Genomic DNA, 21,508 nt, shown 5'->3' with positions numbered 1-21,508 from the left:
AGCATAGAATGCTGGATTTGGGAGGGATCTCTGGAGCTCATCTAGACCCTGGTAAAGCAGAGTCACTCCTGGGAGGTTGCCCAGGATTGCATCCAGAAGAGTTTGGAATCTCTGCAGAGAAGAAGACTCCACAACCTCCCTGGGCAGCCTGCTCCAGAGCTGAACCCAGCATTCAAAGTGTGGCCTCACCAGGGCCAAGTACAAGGGGACAATCACTTCCCTGGTTCTGCTGGCCACACTATTCCTGCTATAGGGCCAGGATGCTGTTGGCCTTTGCCACCTGAGCACACTCCTGGCTCTCAGAATACTCATCTGAGGTGCAGTGGGGCTGCACCATTCATCCACAAAACAATGATCTCTCTCTGCTGTGAGCATGGCTGAAGTGTATGCATGAGACTGGTGATGAAGATGCCACCATTCCCACCTGGTCCTCTGGGTGAGCTGGATATCTCTGAAGAGGGTGAAGGTTCGGGAACCAGCAAATATGAATGGCTCCATAGCTACCCCTTTAATGGAGGCATATTCCTTCTCTACTAAGCCAAAAACTTCCATCATATCAAACCCTGGAACAAAGCAAGACAGAAAAATAAGTGATTAGAAAAGAGTGCAAGAGTGGTGTGACTGAAGAGAGGGTAGAATTAGAATCATAGAATCAACCAGGCTGGAAGAGACCTCCAAGCTCAGCCAGCCCAACCTAGCACCCAGCCCTGTTCAGTCAACCAGAGCATGGCACTTAAGTGCCCCAGCCAGGCTTGGCTTCAACACCTCCAGGGATGGTGATTCCAATTAGCCTCTGGCTTGCACAAAGAGGGCAATAGGAGAAAATGCCATGGCAACACAACACCACACCAGTAAGGCTCTGCAAACCCACTGGAGACCTGGAGTGTGCTCCACAAGTGGCAGCCAAGCTGAAGAGTTTGTGTCTGTACACTCTGGACACACTTGCTGCAGCCTCCTCCTCCTGGAGAAGAGCAGACTAAGGATGGAGACTTTCACAACTGTGCTTCCAAGTCTTCAGAATGAGGAACAAATGAGAGAGAAGTTGCTCCAACTACTCCTCCTTTCCAGCTAGATGCAAACACATTATCTTCAAAGGCCGTGGAATCAGCCCAGTAATTGCTAGCAGGGGGAGAGAATTATTTCTGCTCTGAAATGCTTCACATGAGAGAGTCAGGGAAATTAAAGGAGAGCTTTAAAAAGATGAGCATCCCCATTACTCTCTACTTTCACATGACACCCAAGGGTGACCTGCCTTGTGTGCTCTGCAGAGATTCCCCCCTGACATCTCTGACCTCGCCTCCCTGGCACATGCAGCCACATCTCACTCTCCCAGCTCATCACCAAAGCTCCAAGTCCTTCTCTCATTTCAGTCTCCTCTTCAGCAAGACAAGATCTTACAACTGGGATTCTTCTTTTTTCCTTTCTTCCAGCTTATCTGGGTTTGCAGCAGGCTGGCATGAAGGAGATAGCTCACTCTGCAGCAAATGGAAGGGCTGCAACTTCATTAGAATGTGGTGCTCTCAGTCTGGGTTCCCTCACCCCTTTCGCTGTTTAGATTATTCTGCAGTTCCTTGGCTTGAGTTTTCAGTTTGCCTGAGGGGTGGTCCAGGGTGATTGGAGACCTTTCCAACAGTGCTAGGGAGGTTGCCAAGAGAAATGACCTGTTTGAGAGCCATTTCTCACTGATATGGAGCTTCTGGCACTGGAACTTCCTTTAAATCATGAAGGAAATGTTGTGTAAAGACTGAAAATAAATGATAAACATATTGTAATACAATCATCTTATCAGCAGGCTGTGAATCTGCCAGGGAATGGCTTCAGTGAGCTGCTGAGGAGATGGGCTGCTCCTGCCACCTTTGCCAAGGAGAAGGAGAGGTCAGCATTTGTCGTGGCTTTATGATTTGATTGCTTTGGCTTCTGCATCCACAGACAGGGCAGCAGCCCTTGAGAGCCTCCTAGGTGGGAATAAACATCCCTGTGAGCTAGGAGCAGAGCAAAGATGAAGTGACTCAGTCTCAGAGTAACAGCAGAGCTGAGAACTGCATCCAGTTTCTCAATCTCACCCATGTCACAAAGTTCCCTGGGAAGGAGGAGGTGACACCAGCTCACAGGCAACCTAATTGCTTTCTATCAACAAATACCCACAAAGACCCCAAGAGAACAGAGGTTACAGCACAGACAGGAGAAATAGGAACTTTCTACCCTAGCAAACCAGAGTGGTGGGGGTTGGAAAGCACCTGTGGGAATCATCCAGCCCAATCCCCCTGACACAGCAGGGCACTCACAGCAGCTTGCCCAGGATCACAATGGCCAGGTCGGGTTGGAAGCTCTTCAGAGAAGGAGACTCCACAACCTCTCTGGGCAGCCTGCTCCAGGGCTCAGAATGCTCACACCAAAGAAAGTTCTCCTCCTGTTCAGATAGAACCTACTGGATGCCACTTTGTGCCTGCTGCCTCTTGTCCCATCACCAGGCACCACTGAGAAGAGTCTGACCCTACCCTCTTACCTTCCACCCTTTAGCTCTTGCTGAGCATTGATCAGATCCCCTTTGGGGATCAATAGACCCAAGGCTCTCAGCCTTTCCTCCTCACATTCATGCTCCAGGCCCCTCAGCATCCACAGCCTGACTACAGAGAGCTCTTTGGGTATCTGCAAATCTTCTAGAGGATGCAAAGGTGATCTTGAGGGAGAATGAGAGTTTTCCTTAAGGACCTTATGTGAGTTAGGAACTGAAATCCTCTTGCAATCCAACAGCCATTTGAAGCCTGACTTCCTAAAACCAGTGAGAATGCCAGCATTAGGCAGCAACATCCAAGAGCAGGAGCAGGTGGAAAGGCAGGAACATAGCAATGCAACTAGTGCAGGTTATTCTTCAACCTCATAAAGGATGTTTTCCTGTGTCAGTTCTCAGATTTTCCCCTTTCCCCTTCAGGACAGGGAAACCATTCCCAATCCTGCTCAGATTCCTCAAAAGCCAGGCCCAGGGAATGTTCCCACACCACAGCCCAGCAGCACTGGGATCTGCTGTGCCACCATACCTCGAGTGGAGCCTTTGGTGGAGCTGATGATGGGGCAGGCTGTGAAAGAAAAATAACAGAGAAAATGATTAGGGAAAAAGAGGATAGGAGGAGATTATGGAAGCAAAATGAAGACAGTTCCTCTAAGCAGAGCAATGGAAAAACACCTCAAAACTTAGGCTATTCTATAGCCTAATTCAGAGCCTGGATTTCAACCTTGTTTGGATGGGGAGAGAGAGAATCTATATCTGTGCAAACACGAGGGCTATTTCTTGGCTAGCTCATCACAAAAGTGAAAATGCAGCCTTTCATCATCAAACATCTTCATGAGCACTTTCTTCTAACTCACCTGGCATCTTACCACACAAAATACAGGAGAGCAGCTTGCCCTGCAAGATTCTCTTTAACTAGAGACTTCAAAATGCTCCCATTTATTTTCCTGAAGCAGAGCTTTTTGCTGCAGACTCTGCTCTAGTGGGCTTATAAAATATAGAAAGGTAGCTGCAGGTCCACGTTTTCAACCTGAAACTCCAAAGAGATGCAGGAAAAAAACCTAACTAAATGAAAAATTGAGCCACCCAAACCTGAGAGTTTGGCTTTAGGGGAGCACAAAAGGTTCTGACAAAGATTTGCAGTTTGACTTTCAGATGTTGCCTTGGCAGATCCCCCAAGAGGACAGAAAGTAAAAGCAAAGGAGAAAGGACTGGGTTGTGGAGCTGGAACTCAAGCACCATGGAATCACAGGATGGTTTGAGTTGGAAGGGACCTTCAAGATGTTCAGTTCCAACCCCTTACCATGGGCAGGGACATCTCCCACTAGTCCAGGTTGCTCAAGGTCTCATCCAGCCTGGCCTTGAACACCTCCAGGGAGGAAGCAGCAACAACCTCCCTGGGCAACCTGTGCCAGTGTCTCACCACCCTCACTGGAAAGAGCTTCCTAGCATCCAGGTTAAATCTCCCCTCTGCCAGTTTAAACTCATCCCTCTTGTACTGTCATTCCAAGACCTTGTCAATAGTCCCTCCTCAGCCCTCCTGTAGACCCCTTTAAGATACTGGAAGGTCTCTTTGAAGCCTTCTCTTCTCCAGGCTGAAAGCTTTCCAGCCTTCAGTGGCCAATGTGTTCCAAAGCCTCAATATCAGGAAGAATTTCTCCCTAATCTCCACTCTAAATATACTCTCCTCCAGCTTAAATCCATTCCCACTCACCCTGTCACTCCCAGCCCTCATCAAAAATCCCTCCCCACCTCTCCTGTAGCCCCTTTCAAGCACTGGAAGGCTGCTCTAAGTTCTCCCCAGAGCCTCCTCTTCTCCAGGCTGAACAGCCCCAACTCTCTCAGCCTGCATCCATAAGGCAGCGGCTCCTGCCCTCTGATCACCTTCATGGCTCTTCTCTGGACCTGTTCCAACAGCTCAACATCCTTCTTGTGTTAGGGGCAGCAGAACTGGACGCAGCTGGGGGCTGATGAGAGCAGAGAGCAAGACTGACCTGACTGCTGGTTAAGAGCACCCCTATCTCACAGGCTCAGGTGAGAGAGTGTTTTAGTCACCAGCAGATGGAGAGGACTTTCCATTATCTGCTGCCAGGCAAATCCCAGCCCACGGATGCCAGATGGAGCTGGGACAAAGGGAGTGGCTGACGCAGGGTGAGAATTGTCCCTGGAAAATCAAGGCCACTTGACAAGATGAGTTCTTTCACAAATGCTTTCCTAGGTCAGCAGGATAATAGCAGATCATTCTACTTCAGGTTTCATTACAGCCTTGCTCTTGCTGTTCTTGCATCAATGCCATTTCAAACTCCACCAGAAGAGAAGGGCTCCCAATTTTCCACACTTAAACACGTGAAAACTGTAAAGCACAGGGGGGGTGACTTACTCTCCCCAAAGCACCTGAGATTCCTAAGCCTATAGGAGTTTCAAGCCATTCTTTACAACTGAAACACACAGCAAAGAAAGGGCTCCCAAACATATGGCTTTGGTGGGCACTGCTGCCTCATCTAACCCAAACCATTCTATGATTCAACATCTACAAGCTGCCCTCTCCCTTTCAGAAAGCAACCAGCACTCCAAAGGTGAAACATTGCTCAGAATTGAAGCATAATAAAGAGAAAGAACAAAAGAACGAAAGAAAGAACGAAAGAAAGAACGAAAGAAAGAAAGAAAGAAAGAAAGAAAGAAAGAAAGAAAGAAAGAAAGAAAGAAAGAAAGAAAGAAAAGACAGAAAGAGAGAGAGGAAGAGAGTGAGAGGGAGAGAGGGAGAGAGGGAGAGAGGGAGAGAGGGAAAGAGGGAAAGAGGGAAAGAGGGAAAGAGGGAAAGAGGGAAAGAGGGAAAGAGGGAAAGAGGGAAAGAGGGAAAGAGGGAAAGAGGGAAAGAGGGAAAGAGGGAAAGAGGGAAAGAGGGAAAGAAAGAAAGAAAGAAAGAAAGAAAGAAAGAAAGAAAGAAAGAAAGAAAGAAAGAAAGGAAGAAAGGAAGAAAGGAAGAAAGGAAGAAAGGAAGAAAGGAAGAAAGGAAGAAAGGAAGAAAGGAAGAAAGGAAGAAAGGAAGAAAGAAAGAAAGAAAGAAAGAAAGAAAGAAAGAAAGAAATAAAGAAAGTAAGAAAGAAAGAAAGAAAGAAAGAAAGAAAGAAAGAAAGAGAAGAAAGACAGAAAGAGAAGACAGAAAGAGGAGAAAGAAAGAAATAAAGAAAGAGAGAAAGGGAGAAAGGAATGACGAAAGAAAGGAAGGGAAGGAAGGGAAGGAAGGGAAGGCAAGCAGGCTCCTCAAGTCAGATAAGGAGGCTGTGAACTTGCCTCTTTACCAAGTATCTAACTCTCCTGCTTGAGAGTCTGGGGGCACCTTCCGACCCCTGCCCAGAGCCCTCCTTGCTGACATCCCTGGCAATCCATACCTCCTTTCCCAGGCTGGAGGCACTTGGATTGCTCACAGCTCTTTGATCTGGCAATGCTCGACTTCCACAAAGCATTTCAGAGTCAGGGTGAGGATCTCTGACACTGGCAGTTTGCTCTTCTGCTTTGAAGCTCTTTCCTAGACTTTCCAGCCTGGAATTCCTGCTGTCTTGTTGTTCTCTTTGTTGTCTTTTGGGTTTGTTTATCTTTTGGCTTGGGGTTTTTTTTTGCTTTTCTCCCCAAGTCTCAGCCAAATGCAGTTCTTTACTGTACAATAAACATTCACTCCTGCAACATCAGATCATTTCCCTCCATCATTTGGTTACATCTGAGCGTTTGAGGCTTTCATTGCACATCCAACAGCCTGCCCAGCATTAGCAGACATCACCTCCACTTCTTCAGAGAAGTTACTTTCTAAACCACACAGAATTTAATACTTCTCCTATTGTCTTTTCAGCTCTCCTGGCCAAACAGCTATATTAAATTCTACAAGGTGACTCATCAGCCTTAGGGGAGGATTGTTTTCTGCTTCAGAGTTCACAGGACTTTTCCACTCTCTTCTGAACACCAATAGATTTCCTCATTAAGCCACCAGAAAACTTTGTCTGCTGTGCTCTTTGCTGGGCACAAACTAAAAACTCTCTCCTCTAATCTGCTTCATTCTTCCTTTGTGGCTTCCCTTGATAGGTTTTCTTAGAGCTGAGGTTTTGGGTTGGAATGGTTTCAGGCAGGCAGGGGAAATGCATTGGAGCCCCAATATCTGCCTTTCAATATTTGCTTCCTAACAACTTTGTATAACCTCTGTTAATTCAACATCTCTGACTAATCCTTTCCAGAGTTTGCTTTGTTTCAGTGTGTGAGAGCATATGCTCATTAAATTTAATCAGGGACTTCACAGAGAGCTTTAATTTCCATCAGGCTATCATTCCCTTTGCTCCATTTTTGGTCCAGTTGTGCAGAAAGCCTCTAATAATACTAGATCAGCTTCTTTATTAAGGGAATCTGATTTGAAGAGGTTCTGTGCTTTCTGCCTGTCCTTGGACAGTCCCCAAAGGCATCTGTCAAGAAATTACATCCCCACTTCTGCCTGCCCTGCATGATGTTTTCACTGGGGGAAAAAAAAAGCAAACCAACACAGCAAGAGCTTCTAGGAGGTGGTTTACCCTCTGCTTTGGATGGAGCAAATCCTCGTGTTGAAGGGAATTTAGACAACACAGGAGCTGGAAGAGAAAGCAAAGCATACATGAGCTCTGTTATTTGGGATGGTGATGCCTGGATGGTCAGCAGCCCCCCCCCACCCCCTCCCGGGTCATGCTGGAATTGCATTCTCCTCGGAGAGGAGAAGTGGGGCAGAATTCTCCCTCTTCAAGGCTACAGCTCTGCCCTGTTGAGCAAAACTCTGCCTTTTCCCACAGGCCAGTGCAAACCAGGACATTGCTGCCCCAACAGAGCTTGCCTCCAGACTGGTGAATCAGGGAATAACTAAGGTTGGATCATGAGGTCCAACCATCAACCCAACACCACCATGGCTGCTAGACCATGTCCCCAAGCATCATATCCACACGTCTCTTGAGCCTCTCCAGGGATGATCACAGAATCAGTCAGGGTTGGAAGGGACCACAAGGATCATCTAGTTCCAACTCCCCTGCCATGCCCAGGGGCATCCTGCCCTAGAGCAGGTTGGCCAGAGCCTCAGCCAGCCTGGCCTTAAACATCTCCAGCCATGGGGCCTCAACCACCTCCCTGGGCAACCCATTCCAGCCTCTCACCACTCTCATGCTCAACAACCTCCTCCTCACATCCAGTCTGAATCTACCCATTTCTATCTTTGCTCCATTCCCCCAGTCCTGTCACTCCCTGAGAATCTAAAAAGTCCCTCCCCAGCTTTTTTGTAGCCCCCTTCAGATGCTGGAAGTACACAAGAAGGTCACCTGGGAGCCTCCTCTTCTCCAGCCTGCACAGCCCCAACTCACAGGAGGTGACTCCACCACTCCCCTGGGCACCCTGTTGCAGGGCCTGACCACTCTTCCAGCACACAGTTTTATCCTGGTCTCCAACCTAAACCTCCCCTGGGCCACCATGCATGTCCTGGCTGATGCACTGACCTGTCCTGCCCGTCGTGGATGTGCTCTCGCTCTCTCCTGTGTAGTGGACGGCAGAAATCATCACCCTGTAGGCTCGATCAGGCAGCAGCGACTGCAGGGTCAGGCTGCTGCTTTTGCCAGAAGCCATGATCTACAGCAGGGGAGGAAAGAGCCCAGTGTTTGATCAGGCTTCCTGCTATAGCCCTTAGTCATACCCCAGAGTTCCATGGAGGGCTTTAATTGGTGAGTCCTGGGACTCTGGGCAGCATCGCTGCTTGATTCAGCTGGACAAGGAAGCTGTGCACTGCCATCAGATCGGCCAAGGGAAGAATCATAGAAGGATTTGGGTTGGAATGGACCTTAAAAATCATTTCGTTCCAACCCCCTTGCTGCAGGCATCTCCCACACCAGGTTTCTCAAGTCCTTGTCCAACCTGGCCTTGAACATCTCCAGAGAGGGGGCATCTTGAAGGTCTCTTCCAACCTGGTTGATTCTATGATTCATATATCCCACAGCCTCCCTGGACAACATCTTAAGAGTCTTTCCTTATGAAAAGACCCCAATATCCCCCATGCAAGTAGAGCAGAAACACTTTGTAAGGGGGGCTTGAGTATAAAAGCTGAGTTTTAACAGGTCAGTGTTTAACCTCCCTAAGTTAGAGGAGCAGTAGAGTTGTCTTCAACCTCTCTACCTCCAAGAATTCCCCACAGAGTTCAGGGAGAGGAGAAAGTTGCATGGGCAGCTTTGAAGGACACAAATACTTTAATCACAGAGAAACCTGGAGGTCTTCTTCACAAAGCAAAACACCAAGCAGCAAGTCAGGGAAACAGATTTGGTTTTGCAGTCTTACAAACCAGCTCTCCTTAGGGAAAACCCTACTGGAGTGGGTGGAGGTCCCCTGGGTGTGAAACTGACCCCAAGTCCCTCTGCTCCAGTACCTGTCACCTACAAAGGGGCTGGAGACTTACTGTTTGCTGAGCACCAACATCAGAAACAGGGTGGTAGGTGATCTTGTAGTGCTGGACACGGCCATCTGGAGGGGTCCAGTGGATCTGGAGGCTGCTGGGGGTCTCAGAGTCAATGAAGAGGTTGGTGGGTGGGCTCCTGGAATCTGCAGGTGGGGATCAAAGCATCAAAGGCAAATGGAAATGGACATTAGAAAGAAGATCTTTACTAGGAGGGTGGTGGAAGACTTGAACAGGTTGCCCAGGCATGTGGTGGGAATTCCATCCCTGGAGACACTCAAGGTCAGGTTTGATGAGGCTCTGAGCAACCTGATCTAGTTGGGGATGCCCCTGCTTACTGCAGGGGGGTTAGACTGGATGAGCTTCTAGAAGGGACTAGAGGTCTCTTCTAACCCACTGCTTTCTGTGGTTCTATGAAATGCCCTCAAACAGGACCAGCAGCATTTGCCTCCAAGCCCACTTCTGAAAGCTTTGATGCTCTGCTGTGCAGTTAACCAGTGCTCAGAGCAGAAGCAGGCACCCTGGAGAGCAGAAAAGAGAGAAACATATCCTGGAGGAATGAATTGCCAGAGTACAGCAGAGCACAATTCAAGCAGTCAACAATTCAGTTCCTAGGACATGGAAAACAGCCTTGGAAGGAGGGAGGAATCCTGGAAGCACAAGGAAAAGAGATCCTTTGTATAGACAGATGCCAAAGGATATCCTTCATGGAGACCCAAACTGCAGCTGGATTTCATCAAAGATCTGGAGGTGCTCTGGACAAACATCTTGATTGCTGGTTCCACCTGGATCACTCTTCAAAGTTAATCCATCATCATGTCTAAGGTTTTCCACCTTTTTGTTTCTGTTTTTAAACTGTTGCCAAACCTGCCAGAGCAGCCAGCACACAACAGTGTTGTCTGGCTCTTCTCACACCCACACTCACAGCCTTGGGAAAGGATCACAGCAGTGCCTGAGCTACTCTCCCTTTCCTGGCCCTGAATCAGGATGTATGGAGGTGTCCCACACGAGACTGGAGGTGAGGAGGAAGTTGTTGAGCAGGAGGGTGGTGAGAGGCTGGAATGGGTTGCCCAGGGAGGTGGTTGAGGCCCCATGGCTGGAGGTGTTTGAGGCCAGGCTGGCTGAGGCTGTGTGCAGCCTGCTCTAGGGTAGGGTGTCCCTGGGCATGGCAGGAGGCTTGGAACTGGCTGCTCCTTGTGCTCCCTTCCAACCCTGCCTGATTCTGTGATTCTATTCTATGATGACCTAAGTTGTGGTCAGTCAGGAAAGGGTTTGCCAGAGACCAAAGCTGAGTGATTTTTAATTAGGTAATGCATTTCATTCCCTGGGGTCCTGCTGTGTGGAGCTGGTGGCAAAGACTGGAGTGGTTTCTGTGAGCACAGGCTAAGAGAAAGGCAGAGGAGATGTAAATCCATCTGCTGCTCAAACGAGGGGCTCAGGAGCATGGGGTCACCTACTCCTGGAGGGTTGTAAAATCACAGAATGTTAGGGGTTGGAAGGGATCTCTGGAGATCCTAAAGCAGGATCACCTAGGGCAGATCACACAGGAACACATCCAGACAGGTCTTGAAAGTCTCTAGAGAAGGAGTCTTGTTTGCTTCCAAGCAGTGTCTTGTTCTACATAAATGTGTGTATCCAGCCTTGAATCCATGCTGGTGTGGAGACATAGAAGTCTTATTTCATAGAATCATAGAAACAGCCAGGTTGGAAGAGACCTCCAAGCTCATCCAGGCCAACCTAGCACCCAGCCCTAGCCAGTCAACCAGACCATGGCACTGAGTGCCTCATCCAGGCTTTGCTTGAAGACCTCCAGGAATCATGACTCCACCACCTCCCTGGGCAGCCCATTCCAATGCCAATCACTCTCTCTGACAACAACTTCCTCCTAACATCCAGCCTAGACCTACCCTGGCACAACTTGAGGCTGTGTCCCCTTGTTCTGCTGCTGGTTGCCTGGCAGAAGAGCCCAACCCCACCTGGCTACAGCCTCCCTTCAGGTAGCTGTAGACAGCAATGAGGTCTGCCCTGAGCCTCCTCTTCTCTAGGCTGCACACCCCCAGCTCCCTCAGCCTCTCCTCATAAGGTTTGTGTTCCAGGCCCCTCACCAGCTTTGTTGCCCTTCTCTGGACACTTTCCAGCACCTCAACATCTCTCTTGAATTGAGGAGCCCAGAACTGGACACAGCACTCAAGGTGTGGCCTGAGCAGTGCTGAGTACAGGGGCAGAATAACCCTGTACTTGGAGAGAGAAAAGGCAGCATTTTACTCAGAAGAGACTGAAAACCATGGGTGAGCCTTAAAAAGAGTCAAGGACACACACTGCCCCCCACATCCCCAAGCTATGAGGTTTCCCCTTAGCAGTTTTACCTTTAAGGCTCTTCTGCCCACCCAGCAAAGTCTAGGGTGACCTTAGAGCCCAGGCTGAAGGAAGATCATTTGTACCCTCATTGATCCTCCTTCCTTTCTCTCTATCAAATCAGCTTCTACTGCAGCTGAACCAAGCCTGCTGGCAGCTGAATCAGGCTGGAGGCTGTTGCTGTGCATCACCTCAAGGTAAAGTGGAGAGGAAAACAAGTGTGGGAGGTGAAGTCACTTCGGCAGCACTATTCTTAGTGCTGTGCTGTACGTCTGCAGCTTTGCTGCTGGCACTGCTTGGTTCCTTCAGCTGAGGTAAGTGAAGCTTCTGCTAAAGTTAACTTTAAAGGCAAAGTTAGGGAAAGTCTTCTGAGTTGGGTTTATCCTGGAAAGCCCCCAGGCCTGGAAGAATTTGATGGCACAGGTCTGACAGTCAAGGGTAAGGTCATGTTGTAAAGCTGCCCAGGGGTTAGGAGCACCTCTGACACCAAGGACACCATCTGTGTCTTACATTACCTCTTGAACTCTGCTCCTCCACAGGAGGAATCCCAGCCTGCTTGCTCTTGGATCTAACCAGCATCACAAGCATATTTCCTAATTAAAGTGGAGCTCTGGGGTCTTGTCCATCAAAAAACTCATCTGCAGTGACTGTATCATAGAAGCATAGAATGGCCCAGGTTGGAAAGGATCTCAGAGCTCATCTGCTCCAACCTCCCCACCATAGAATCATAGAATCAACCAGGATGGAAGAGACCTCCAAGATCATTCAGTCCAACCTAGCACCCAGCCCTATCCATGGGCAGGGACACCTCTGTACTAGACTCAGCTGCTCAAGGTCTCATCCAACCTGGCCTTGAGGCATCCACAGCTTCCCTGGGTGGCCTATTCCAGAGTCTCACCAGCCTTGTACTGAAGACTTTCCTCCTAAGATCCAGTCTAACCCTGCTCTCCCTCAGCCTCAAACCATTTCTCCTTGTCCTATTGTTAGACACCCTCATGAGAAGTATTTCAGACACCAAAAAAGCAAAGGGTCACCATTAAAACATTGAGTACAGATGCAAATATTGGCCCTGAGAAGCATGTGGCACTGGCCTGAGCACTCATGCAAGCACCACTCAGGCACTGAGACTCCAGCTGCAAACCCATTTATTTGAGCACTTGAACTTTCTTCATACAGTAAGACAAAGTCTGACACCCCTGGGGCATTCCTGTTCCTGAACAAGGACAGCAGCTGACAAGCAGAGGTCAAATTGGCTTCCATGTCCCACCTGGGTGCCAGCACCAGCAAGGACTGGTTTGTTCCATTATGCCTGGAAGGGCATCACCACAGGTCAACTGGAAAGGCTGAGGGAGCTCCTCTGACACTTTCTGATCCATGCCTTAAAGTACAGACAGTCATTTTCTGAAGCCTCTAAACAGCTCCAACAATCCCTTTAGCATCACACACCTCCTGGATTCTGTATCTCACTTCCCTCCCTTTCCCTTTCCCTTTCCCTTTCCCTTTCCCTTTCCCTTTCCCTTTCCCTTTCCCTTTCCCTTTCCCTTTCCCTTCCTTTCCTTTCCCTTCCCTTCCCAATATGCAGCTTCAAGGTACCTTCCCATAGCAGCTTTCCATAAACATGTTGTTATTATTATTCATTAGTAACAAAACCTCAGCTCCTTATTCCAAGGTTGACATTTATGCTGAACTTCAGCAGCCCAACACCAGCCTAAATGAGTTTACTCTGCAAAAGAGGCTGAGAAGCCAAATGATGTTCTGGGGTGCATTAAGAAGAGTGTGGCCAGAAGGTTGAGAGAGGTTCTCCTTGCCCTCTACTCTGCCCTAAGGAGGTCACATCTGGAGTACTGGGTCCAGTTCTGGGTTTCTCAGTTCAAGAGGGACTACTGGATAGAGTTCAGCAGAAGCCACAGAGATGCTGAAAGGCCTCTGTGAAGGATGCTGAGCCTGGAGAAGAGCAGCCCCTGAGGGGAATCTGAACAATGTTCAGCAAGAGCTAAAGGGTGGAGGGCAAGAGGATGAGGCCAGACTCTTCTCAGTGGTGCCCAGTGACAGGACAGGAGGCAATGGGCATAAACTGGGACCCAGGAGGTTCTATCTGAGCAGCAGAAGAAAATTCTTTGGTGTGAGAGTGCAGGAGCCCTGGAGCAGGCTGCCCAGAGAGGTTGTGAGGTCTCCTTCTCTGGAGACCTTCCAACCCCACCTGGCCACTGTGAGGCTGGGCAAGGTGCTGTGGGTGCCTCTCCTTTGGCAGGGAGGTTGCATTGGATGATCTCCAGAGGTCCCTTCCAAGCCCATGATTCTGTGAGAACTGAGAGGTGGAGGAGGAGAGGATGGCTGCTGTTGGATGAATTACACTGCTCTCACTGCCAAGAAAGCCATTAAACAGGCAATGGTGATTAGGAGGACCTCTGGGAGGGCCACTTTTTAACCTCATCTCCTGCCTGCACAAAGCGAGATGTAGCTAATGCCTCCTAGGCAGAGGCTGCCTGCAGGAGTCTCACTTGTTTCTGTGAGCACCCTCGGATGGAGCAGAGCTCAGCAATGACACAGCTGCAGAAATCCTCACCCTCCTTGGCAGGCAGCATTCTACCAACAGGAAACTCTCATTAGGCAGCAGAGTGACACCTTCAGCTGAGCATCTCACAGAAAGCCAATTCATTGGCACAGACCACGAGGGTGAGTAGAAGCAATGTCTTCTACGTGAGGCACCAAAGCATCACAGAACTCTTGAGGTTGGAAGAGACCTTGGAGATCATCAAGCTCAACCACTCCTGCTAAGCCACTGCCACTAAACCACATCCCTCATCACCACATCCATGTGTCTTTGAAGTGCCTCTGGGGATGGGGACTCCCTGGGCAGCCTGTCCCAGTGCCTGAGAACCCTTTCTGAAAAGTTTTCCCTATTATCCAACCTGAACCTCCCCTGGCACAACTTGAGGCTGTTGCCTCTTGCCTTGACCAATCCTCACCTGGATCCAGCTTCCCTTGAGAGTTGTGGAGGGCAATGAGGTCTCCTCTCAGCCTCCTCTTCTGAAGGCTAAGCAACCCCAGTTCCCTCAGCCATTCCTGTTTGCCCAGCCCATCCTTCTCAGGACAAATTCAGGACGCTAAGAAGATGATTAAGTAGCTCAAGCCCATTTTAGACATCCAGGTTTGGGTTTTCAGAGATGGAGATGGCAGGATCCATGCTGGGATCTGAGACATTCTGTGCCCTGTTTGCTATCTTTGGGCTCTGGATACCACACATTGATCACTTACTGGTCCTGTGCTGCACAGAAACAGTGTCACTTCGAGCACCATCTTTGTAATAGGCCCAGATGGATATCTTATAGTCTGTGTTCTTCTGCAAGCCTGGCAGGACAGCAGTGGCCACATTTCCAGCAATGGAGAGCTGCAGGAAAGGAGGAAATGAGCCAGTCAAGATCTCAGGCAGCCCCAAGCTAGCTCATGCCATGGCAGCATCTGGCTCACAGGTTGCCCACAGGCACAAATGAGTTAGCTCTGGGCTTTGGAGACTAATTCTCCCATTGAGGCAGAATCCCAGCCATTCTTAATGCCCATGCATTGCTGCCTGGTTCTGCTCAGCTGCTACTTCAGTACCACAGCACAGAAGGCAGCCCACCTGCCCCCAGCATGAATTGCTTTGGTTCAGTTCCCAGCTTTCAGGTGTGCTGGAACCCAAAGCCTACACCCATTTTGTAGCCCAAGTGTGAAGCACTGCATGAGAGACTCCTGTATTTAGACCACTTTTTAAACTGCTGGAGAGCTTGAGGTGGATGAGGTCACCTGGTCCATCTTTGCCCCTCCTTCACCTCTGTCTCTTGTCATTCTCCTGTGCTCCTCAGTTGGATCTCATCCTTCTTGAAGAGCATTAGCCCAGTGCTTACCAGTACTGAGGAAAGCAGAAGTTGCTTCACTTGTCTTAGAGGCAATACCTCCAGCTATAAATACTGGAGTATCATCTCTGCCTTCTCCACAGCAACTTGACATTGTGGGCTGGAGATTCTCTGCAACCCCAGATCTTTTTCTCCTGAATTGCTTCTTAGCTATTTGTTCTACATCCTGCAGACCTGCAGTTAATTATTCCTGCCTAAGCTTAATACTTTCTACTTGTCCCTATCGAATTTCCTCCTTGAGACTTTCCAGAACACTTCTGCAATCTTCCCAGAGTCTGTAGGACTCCTTCTGTCTCTCCTGCTGCCAACACTCAAGGTGACTGATCAGAGGCAAACCCAGGGCAGACCTTCTCTTATTCCATCAGCTCCTTCAGCTGGGTGCAGAACTGTTTCATCTCTTGTTCATTAACCTGCATAGTTTTACACCACCCTGTGCCACTCTTTCAGGTGGGCTCAGCACCATCAAGCAGATACAAAGCCTGCAGGTCGAGGTTGGGGGGGGGGTGGGGTCCATACCTCCTGAGGCTTCTCTCCACTAACTGTGCTCCACTTGATCTGATAGACAACCACATCAGAGGCAGCAACAGCTTCCCACTGCAGTCGGAGGCTGTTCCCAGCGAGCTCAGTGACCTTCAGGGCACGCGGTGGGGGGACCTTTACTGAGGGATGCAGGAGGAAAATGAGTTGAAGTGAGGATGCTGACAGCACCTTGCCAGAGCCAAGGTGGGCAGCAGATGGCTGGGGAGCAAAACACAGAGCAGGCAGATGTCTGACACCAGCCTGTCTTTCACTTCTTCAGACCCATGTGACAGCAGCCATCAGGACAGAGAAGGGACAATTACTTTTATAAGCCTTAATTAAGAAGGATTATCTCATTTGTGGAGAGGACACATATCACACTGCCACTGCAGAGGGGAGAAGAGTGGGAGGACACAGAGGTCAGTGATACCTCATGCTTCCTCTTCATCTACTTCCTTTCTTTGCTCCTTCCACCTCATTTCAAACATAACACAGTCAGACATATTCCACCCACAGACAACAACGGCCACCTGGACTTTGTGCAAGGGTTTTGGCCACCAGCTGCTGGGACCAATCTTCAAATCGTTCCAGTTCAGACACACACAAGCCAACTTTGTCACCCTTCACTGGGACCACAAAGCATTCCCATTCCCTACTTACAGGTGGTAATGTTGCCAGTAATTGGAAGGGAGTCGCCTTCGTCATACGTGGATCTGACGCTGATGAAGTATTGGGTGAGGGATGACAATGGTCTGAGGACAGCAGATGTGGCGGTGCCAGGAACCTCCAGCTGCAGTGGAGGAGATGTGAGACTATCATGTGAGAAAGGCTGAGAGAGTTGGGGTTGTTCAGCCTGGAGAGAAGGCTCCAGGGAGAGTTCCTGGTGGCCTTTCAGGACTTAAAGGAGTCCATCAGAAAGCTGGGGACAGACTTTTGAGCAGAGCCTGTTGTGAGAGGATGAGAGGTGAAGGTTTGGACTGAAAGGAGGAGGTTTAGCCTGGAGGGAAGGAAGAAATGTTTGACAGTGAGGGTGGTGAGGCATTGGCCCAGGTTGCCCAGAGGGCAAGGTTGGAACTAAAAAGAGGAGGTTTTAGCCTGGAGGGAAGGAAGAAATGTTTGACAGTGAGGGTAGTGAGGCACTGGCCCAGGTTGCCCAGAGGAATGGGAGATGATCCATCCCTGGAACTAATTCATGTTGGGTGGTTTGTGGCTCTGAGCAACCTGCTCTAGTTGCAGATCTCTCTGCTGGCTGCAGGGGGGTGGACCAGATGACCTTTAAAGGTCCCTTCCAACCCAAGTTATTCCATGATTTGGCCTGGAGCATGAGTACAGCTGCAGAGGAGCTTAGCATGTAGATGGCAACTCCATCTGCAGAGTACCTTTCAGAGTCAAAACAGTCCTAGCAGATAAGCCTTCCCCAAACCACATGGCTGAAGGAGAACAAGACAGTATCTGACCTCCCAAGTATTTTCCCCTTCCAGCAGCCCCTTGAGGACTCACCTCCCCAGCATTGCTCCCTCTGCTAGAAACATAGGCCAGATGGTGAGCTCTCACAGCCGCCGACGCAGCCTCCCAGCTGACTCGCACGGACGCGTGGCTCAGCTCGGAGAAGCTCAGGTACCTTGGAGGACTCAAGGCCACTGCAACAACAGTTAGTGACAACAGCCCAGGCTCTCACAGGCTGCACAATAGCAATGCCAGTGGTCACCTCCTGTTGCTTTTAGATGACCCCACCTTGAACTAAAAGACTCACAGGATGTCAGGGGTTGGAAGGGACCCACAACAACCCCATGCAGAGATACAGGCTGGGGGCAGAGTGGCTGGAGAGCAGCCAGACAGAGAGGGATCTGGGGGTGCTGATTGATACCTGCCTGAACATGAGCCAGCAGTGTGCCCAGGTGGCCAAGAGAGCCAGTGGCATCCTGGCCTGCATCAGCAATGGTGTGGCCAGCAGGAGCAGGGAGGTCATTCTGCCCCTGTACTCTGCACTGGTTAGACCACACCTTGAGTACTGTGTTCAGTTCTGGGCCCCCCAGTTTAGGAAGGACATTGAGATGCTTGAGTGTGTCCAGAGAAGGGCGATGAGGCTGGGGAGAGGCCTTGAGCACAGCCCTACGAGGAGAGGCTGAGGGAGCTGGGATTGGTTAGCCTGGAGAAGAGGAGGCTCAGGGCAGACCTTATTGCTGTCTACAACTACCTGAGGGGAGGTTGTGGCCAGGAGGAGGTTGCTCTCTTCTCTCAGGTGGCCAGCACCAGAACGAGAGGACACAGCTTCAGGCTGCGCCAGGGGAGATTTAGGCTGGAGGTGAGGAGAAAGTTCTTCACTGAGAGAGTCATTGGACACTGGAATGGGCTGCCCGGGGAGGTGGTGGAGTCGCCGTCCCTGGAGCTGTTCAAGGCAGGATTGGACGTGGCACTTGGTGCCATGGTCTAGCCTTGAGCTCTGTAGTAAAGGGTTGGACTTGATGATCTGTGAGGTCTCTTCCAACCTTGATGATAATGTGATACTGTGAAGGAGATCATCCAGTCCAACCCCCCTGCCACAACAGGACCATCCAGTCTAGCTCAGAGCACACAGGAACACATCCAGACAGGCCTGGAAAGGCTCCAGGGAAGGAGACTCCCCAACCTCTCTGGGGAGCCTGTTCCAGTGCTCTGGGACTCTTACAGTAAAGAAATTCTCCCTTGTATTGAGGTGGGACCTCCTGTGCTGCAGCTTCCATCCATTGCTCCTTGTTCTATCCCAGGGAGCAAATGAGAAGATTAACCATGAGGAAAAATACTCTCCTTAGGCCACCATCTTCCATCTACTTTGCCCTAGTGAGATCACATCTGGAGTACTGGGTCCAGCTCTGGGCTCCCCAGTTCAAAAGGGACAGGAATATACTAGAGAGGGTCCAATGAAGCCTATGAGGATGATGAAGGGCCTGGAATATCTGTTTGAGGAGGAAAGGCTGAGAGACCTGAGGCTGTTTAGCCTGGAGAAGAGAAGACTGAGAGGGAGTCTCATTAATGTTTGTAAATACCTGGAGAGTGGAGGATAAAGATCATAGAATCATAAAATCATAGGATCAAGAAGGGGCCAGGCTCTTTTCTGTGGTGTCCTGGATGGATACAAACTGGAACCCAGGAAGTTTCACCTCAACATGAGGAAAAAATTCTTTACTATAAGGGTGCTGGAGCCCTGTAGCAGGCTTCCCAGAGAAGCTGTGGGTTCTCCTCTAGAGACTTCCAAGATGTGTCTGGATATGCTCCTATGTGACCTGCCATAGGTGATCCTGCTTAGGCAGGGAGCTTGGCCTCAATAATCTTTGCAAGTCCCTTCCAATGCCTACCAGTGTGTGATTTTATGTCTCTGGCATAGCCTGAAAGGCTACCTGGGCTTTAAGTGTAGAAGCAGCAGATAATCCCTTTTTCCCCCCCTAGACAACAAAAGACCTCAGGGAAGAGCTCTTTCAGGAGCCCTTTTCCCCCCTGGGGATAATCACTCTTTTTGAACAGCTCGCCACGAAATTAGAGATGCTCCTGGGGACCATCACTCACTTAAGAGCTGGCAGCGTGTTTGCAAGCCACATGCACAGCATGGGAAGGACCTCATTAACCCTTCTCTGCTGCCCTCAGTGTTGCATAAGAGACCAGCAAGCAGCAGCAGCAGCAGCAGCAGCAGCACTCACGGGTGGTTTCCTGGATGCTGGCTGGGTCACTCGCGTCCTCCCCGTGCATCGCGTACACCGCCACAGAGTACTCCGTGTTGGGTGACAGCCCTTCCAGCAGCACCTCAGGCTGGGCCACCTTCACCTGCCAACAGAGAGACCACAGAATCCCAGAACTGCCCAGACTGGAAATGACCTTTAAGATCTTCGAGTTCAATCATGAGCGCAGTACTGACAAGTCCTTGTCTAAACCATGTTCCAGAGAGCTGCATCTACAGGGCTCCTAAACACCTCCAGGGATGGGGACTCCACCAGCTCCCTGGGGAAGCCTTTCCAATGCTTGAGAATCCTGGGCTATGAGGATGAGGAGGGGACTGGAGCACTGCCTGAGGAGGAGAGGCTGAAGGTCTTGGGGCTGCTTAGTCTGGAGAAGAGAAGACTGAGAGGGGATTGAATTAATGTTTATCAATGTCTGAGGGTCAGGAGGGGGGGACAGGCTCTGCTCACTGCTGCCTGGGATAGGACAAGGAGCAATGGATGGAAGCTGCAGCACAGGAGCTTCCAGCTCAACACAAGGGGGAACTTCTTGACTGGCACTGGCACAGGCTGCCCAGAGAGGTTGTGGAGTCTCCTTCTGTGGAGCCTTTCCAGGCCTGTCTGGATGTGTTCCTGTGTGCTCTGAGCTAGACTGGATGGTCTTGCTGTGGCAGGGGGGTTGGACTGGATGATCTCCTTGGGTCCCTTCCAACTCCTGACATCCTTTGAGCCTGTGATCCTTTCTGTGAAGTTCTTAGACTCAGAGAATTGTTATAGGTGGAAAAGATCTCTAAGATCAAGTCCAAGAGTCAACTCCACACCACCATGCTCATTAAACCTTGCTGTGAATGCCATGGCCACACTTCCCACGAACACCTCCAGGGATGGTGACTCCATCACCTCTCTGGGCAGCCTGTTCCAATCCCTGACCACTCTTGCAGTGGAGAAATTTTTCCTAATCTCTGACTTAAGCCTCCCCTGGCACAGTTTCAGGTAGTTTATCTCTCATTCTGTTACTCGACACTAGGGAGAAGAGAACTTCCTTTCAGAGAGCTGTAGGGAGCAATAAGGTCTCACCTCAGCCTTCTCTTCTCAATATCTCCTCCTTCCTAATATCCAACCTGGAATTCCCTTGGTGCAACACTTTACCTGTCAACAGAGCTGTTTTGATGTGCCCTTCAGCTCTAGGCTACCTGCCAATGCCCTCAACAGAGCAAGACCTAACTGAGACCCAGGTCAAGGTCACTCTGGTTACACTAAGGAGACTGCTCTGTCTTCCCAAGGGACACCAAGAAGATTAGGGGTACACATCACCACCTGATGAGTGTGGCTGAGGGAGCCAGAGTTGTTTATCCTGGAGAAAAGGAATTCTTCTGTCTTCCTGTGGCTCTCTGAAAGAAGGCTGCAGTAAGGTGAGGGTTGATCTCTTGTGATCAGACAAGAGGGAGTGGCCCCAAGTTGCATCAGGAGAGGTTTAGTTGGATATGGGAGGAAATTTCTCCCCCAAAAGAGTTGTCAAGGCCTGCAACAGGCTGCCCAGAGCAGTGGTGGATTCTCCATGCCTGAAGGGATTGAACAGCTGAGGAGATGTGGTGCTGAGCTCCACGGCTCAGCAGTGATCTGGCAGTGCTGGGTTGATAGTTGGACTCAACGATCTTAAAGATCTCTTCTAACTATCAGGACTCTCTGACTCTCCCACATGCTCTATAGAGGTATAAGTCTTTTTACAGGAAGGTACTGCTGCTGCTGCTCTGGTCTGGATGAGGAGACACACTCAGAGCCAGGGCAAGCCCTTGCAGAAGCGCTGCCTGCTGCAAGCATCCCCACAGCAGCCGGGTTGCTGCCACCTGCTGCTAGCGCAGCACAGCCACGGCTCTCCTTCACTGCCTGCCTGCTGCAGAGCTGTGCCTGCAGGCTCTTAGAAGCCTACACACCACGCAGCCAGCTTCATTAAAAGCTGGGAGCACTTTCATCCTGGTTTTACAGCCCATCCCATAGGCTTTGGGCGTTGCATCTCTACAGTGAGTAGGTCTAGTGTCTGCTGAAATGTTACAAGATGACAAAATGCAGCTGTGAGTGTTGGTCTCTCTTCAAGTGCCCT

General features: G+C 50.0%; 1 protein-coding gene across 1 annotated transcript in view; it reads right to left on the bottom strand.

The window, feature by feature from the left end:
• COL20A1 (collagen type XX alpha 1 chain) overlaps nt 1–21,508 on the bottom strand; it is a 69,370-nt gene that overhangs the window by 26,177 nt on the left and 21,685 nt on the right. The window contains exons 14-23 of the mRNA XM_064168075.1: nt 19,393–19,516; nt 17,219–17,358; nt 16,379–16,508; nt 15,716–15,858; nt 14,562–14,694; nt 8,952–9,094; nt 8,005–8,134; nt 7,063–7,119; nt 3,039–3,077; nt 425–563 (exon numbers count right to left, since the gene is read on the bottom strand). Of these exons, the coding sequence (XP_064024145.1) occupies nt 425–563; nt 3,039–3,077; nt 7,063–7,119; nt 8,005–8,134; nt 8,952–9,094; nt 14,562–14,694; nt 15,716–15,858; nt 16,379–16,508; nt 17,219–17,358; nt 19,393–19,516 (1,178 nt within the window). The remainder of the gene's footprint in view (nt 1–424; nt 564–3,038; nt 3,078–7,062; nt 7,120–8,004; nt 8,135–8,951; nt 9,095–14,561; nt 14,695–15,715; nt 15,859–16,378; nt 16,509–17,218; nt 17,359–19,392; nt 19,517–21,508) is intronic.

Source organism: Pogoniulus pusillus, chromosome 29 (genome assembly GCF_015220805.1).
Source record: "Pogoniulus pusillus isolate bPogPus1 chromosome 29, bPogPus1.pri, whole genome shotgun sequence".
Lineage (NCBI taxonomy): Eukaryota > Metazoa > Chordata > Aves > Piciformes > Lybiidae > Pogoniulus > Pogoniulus pusillus.
This window is presented reverse-complemented; position numbering and strand designations above follow the sequence as displayed.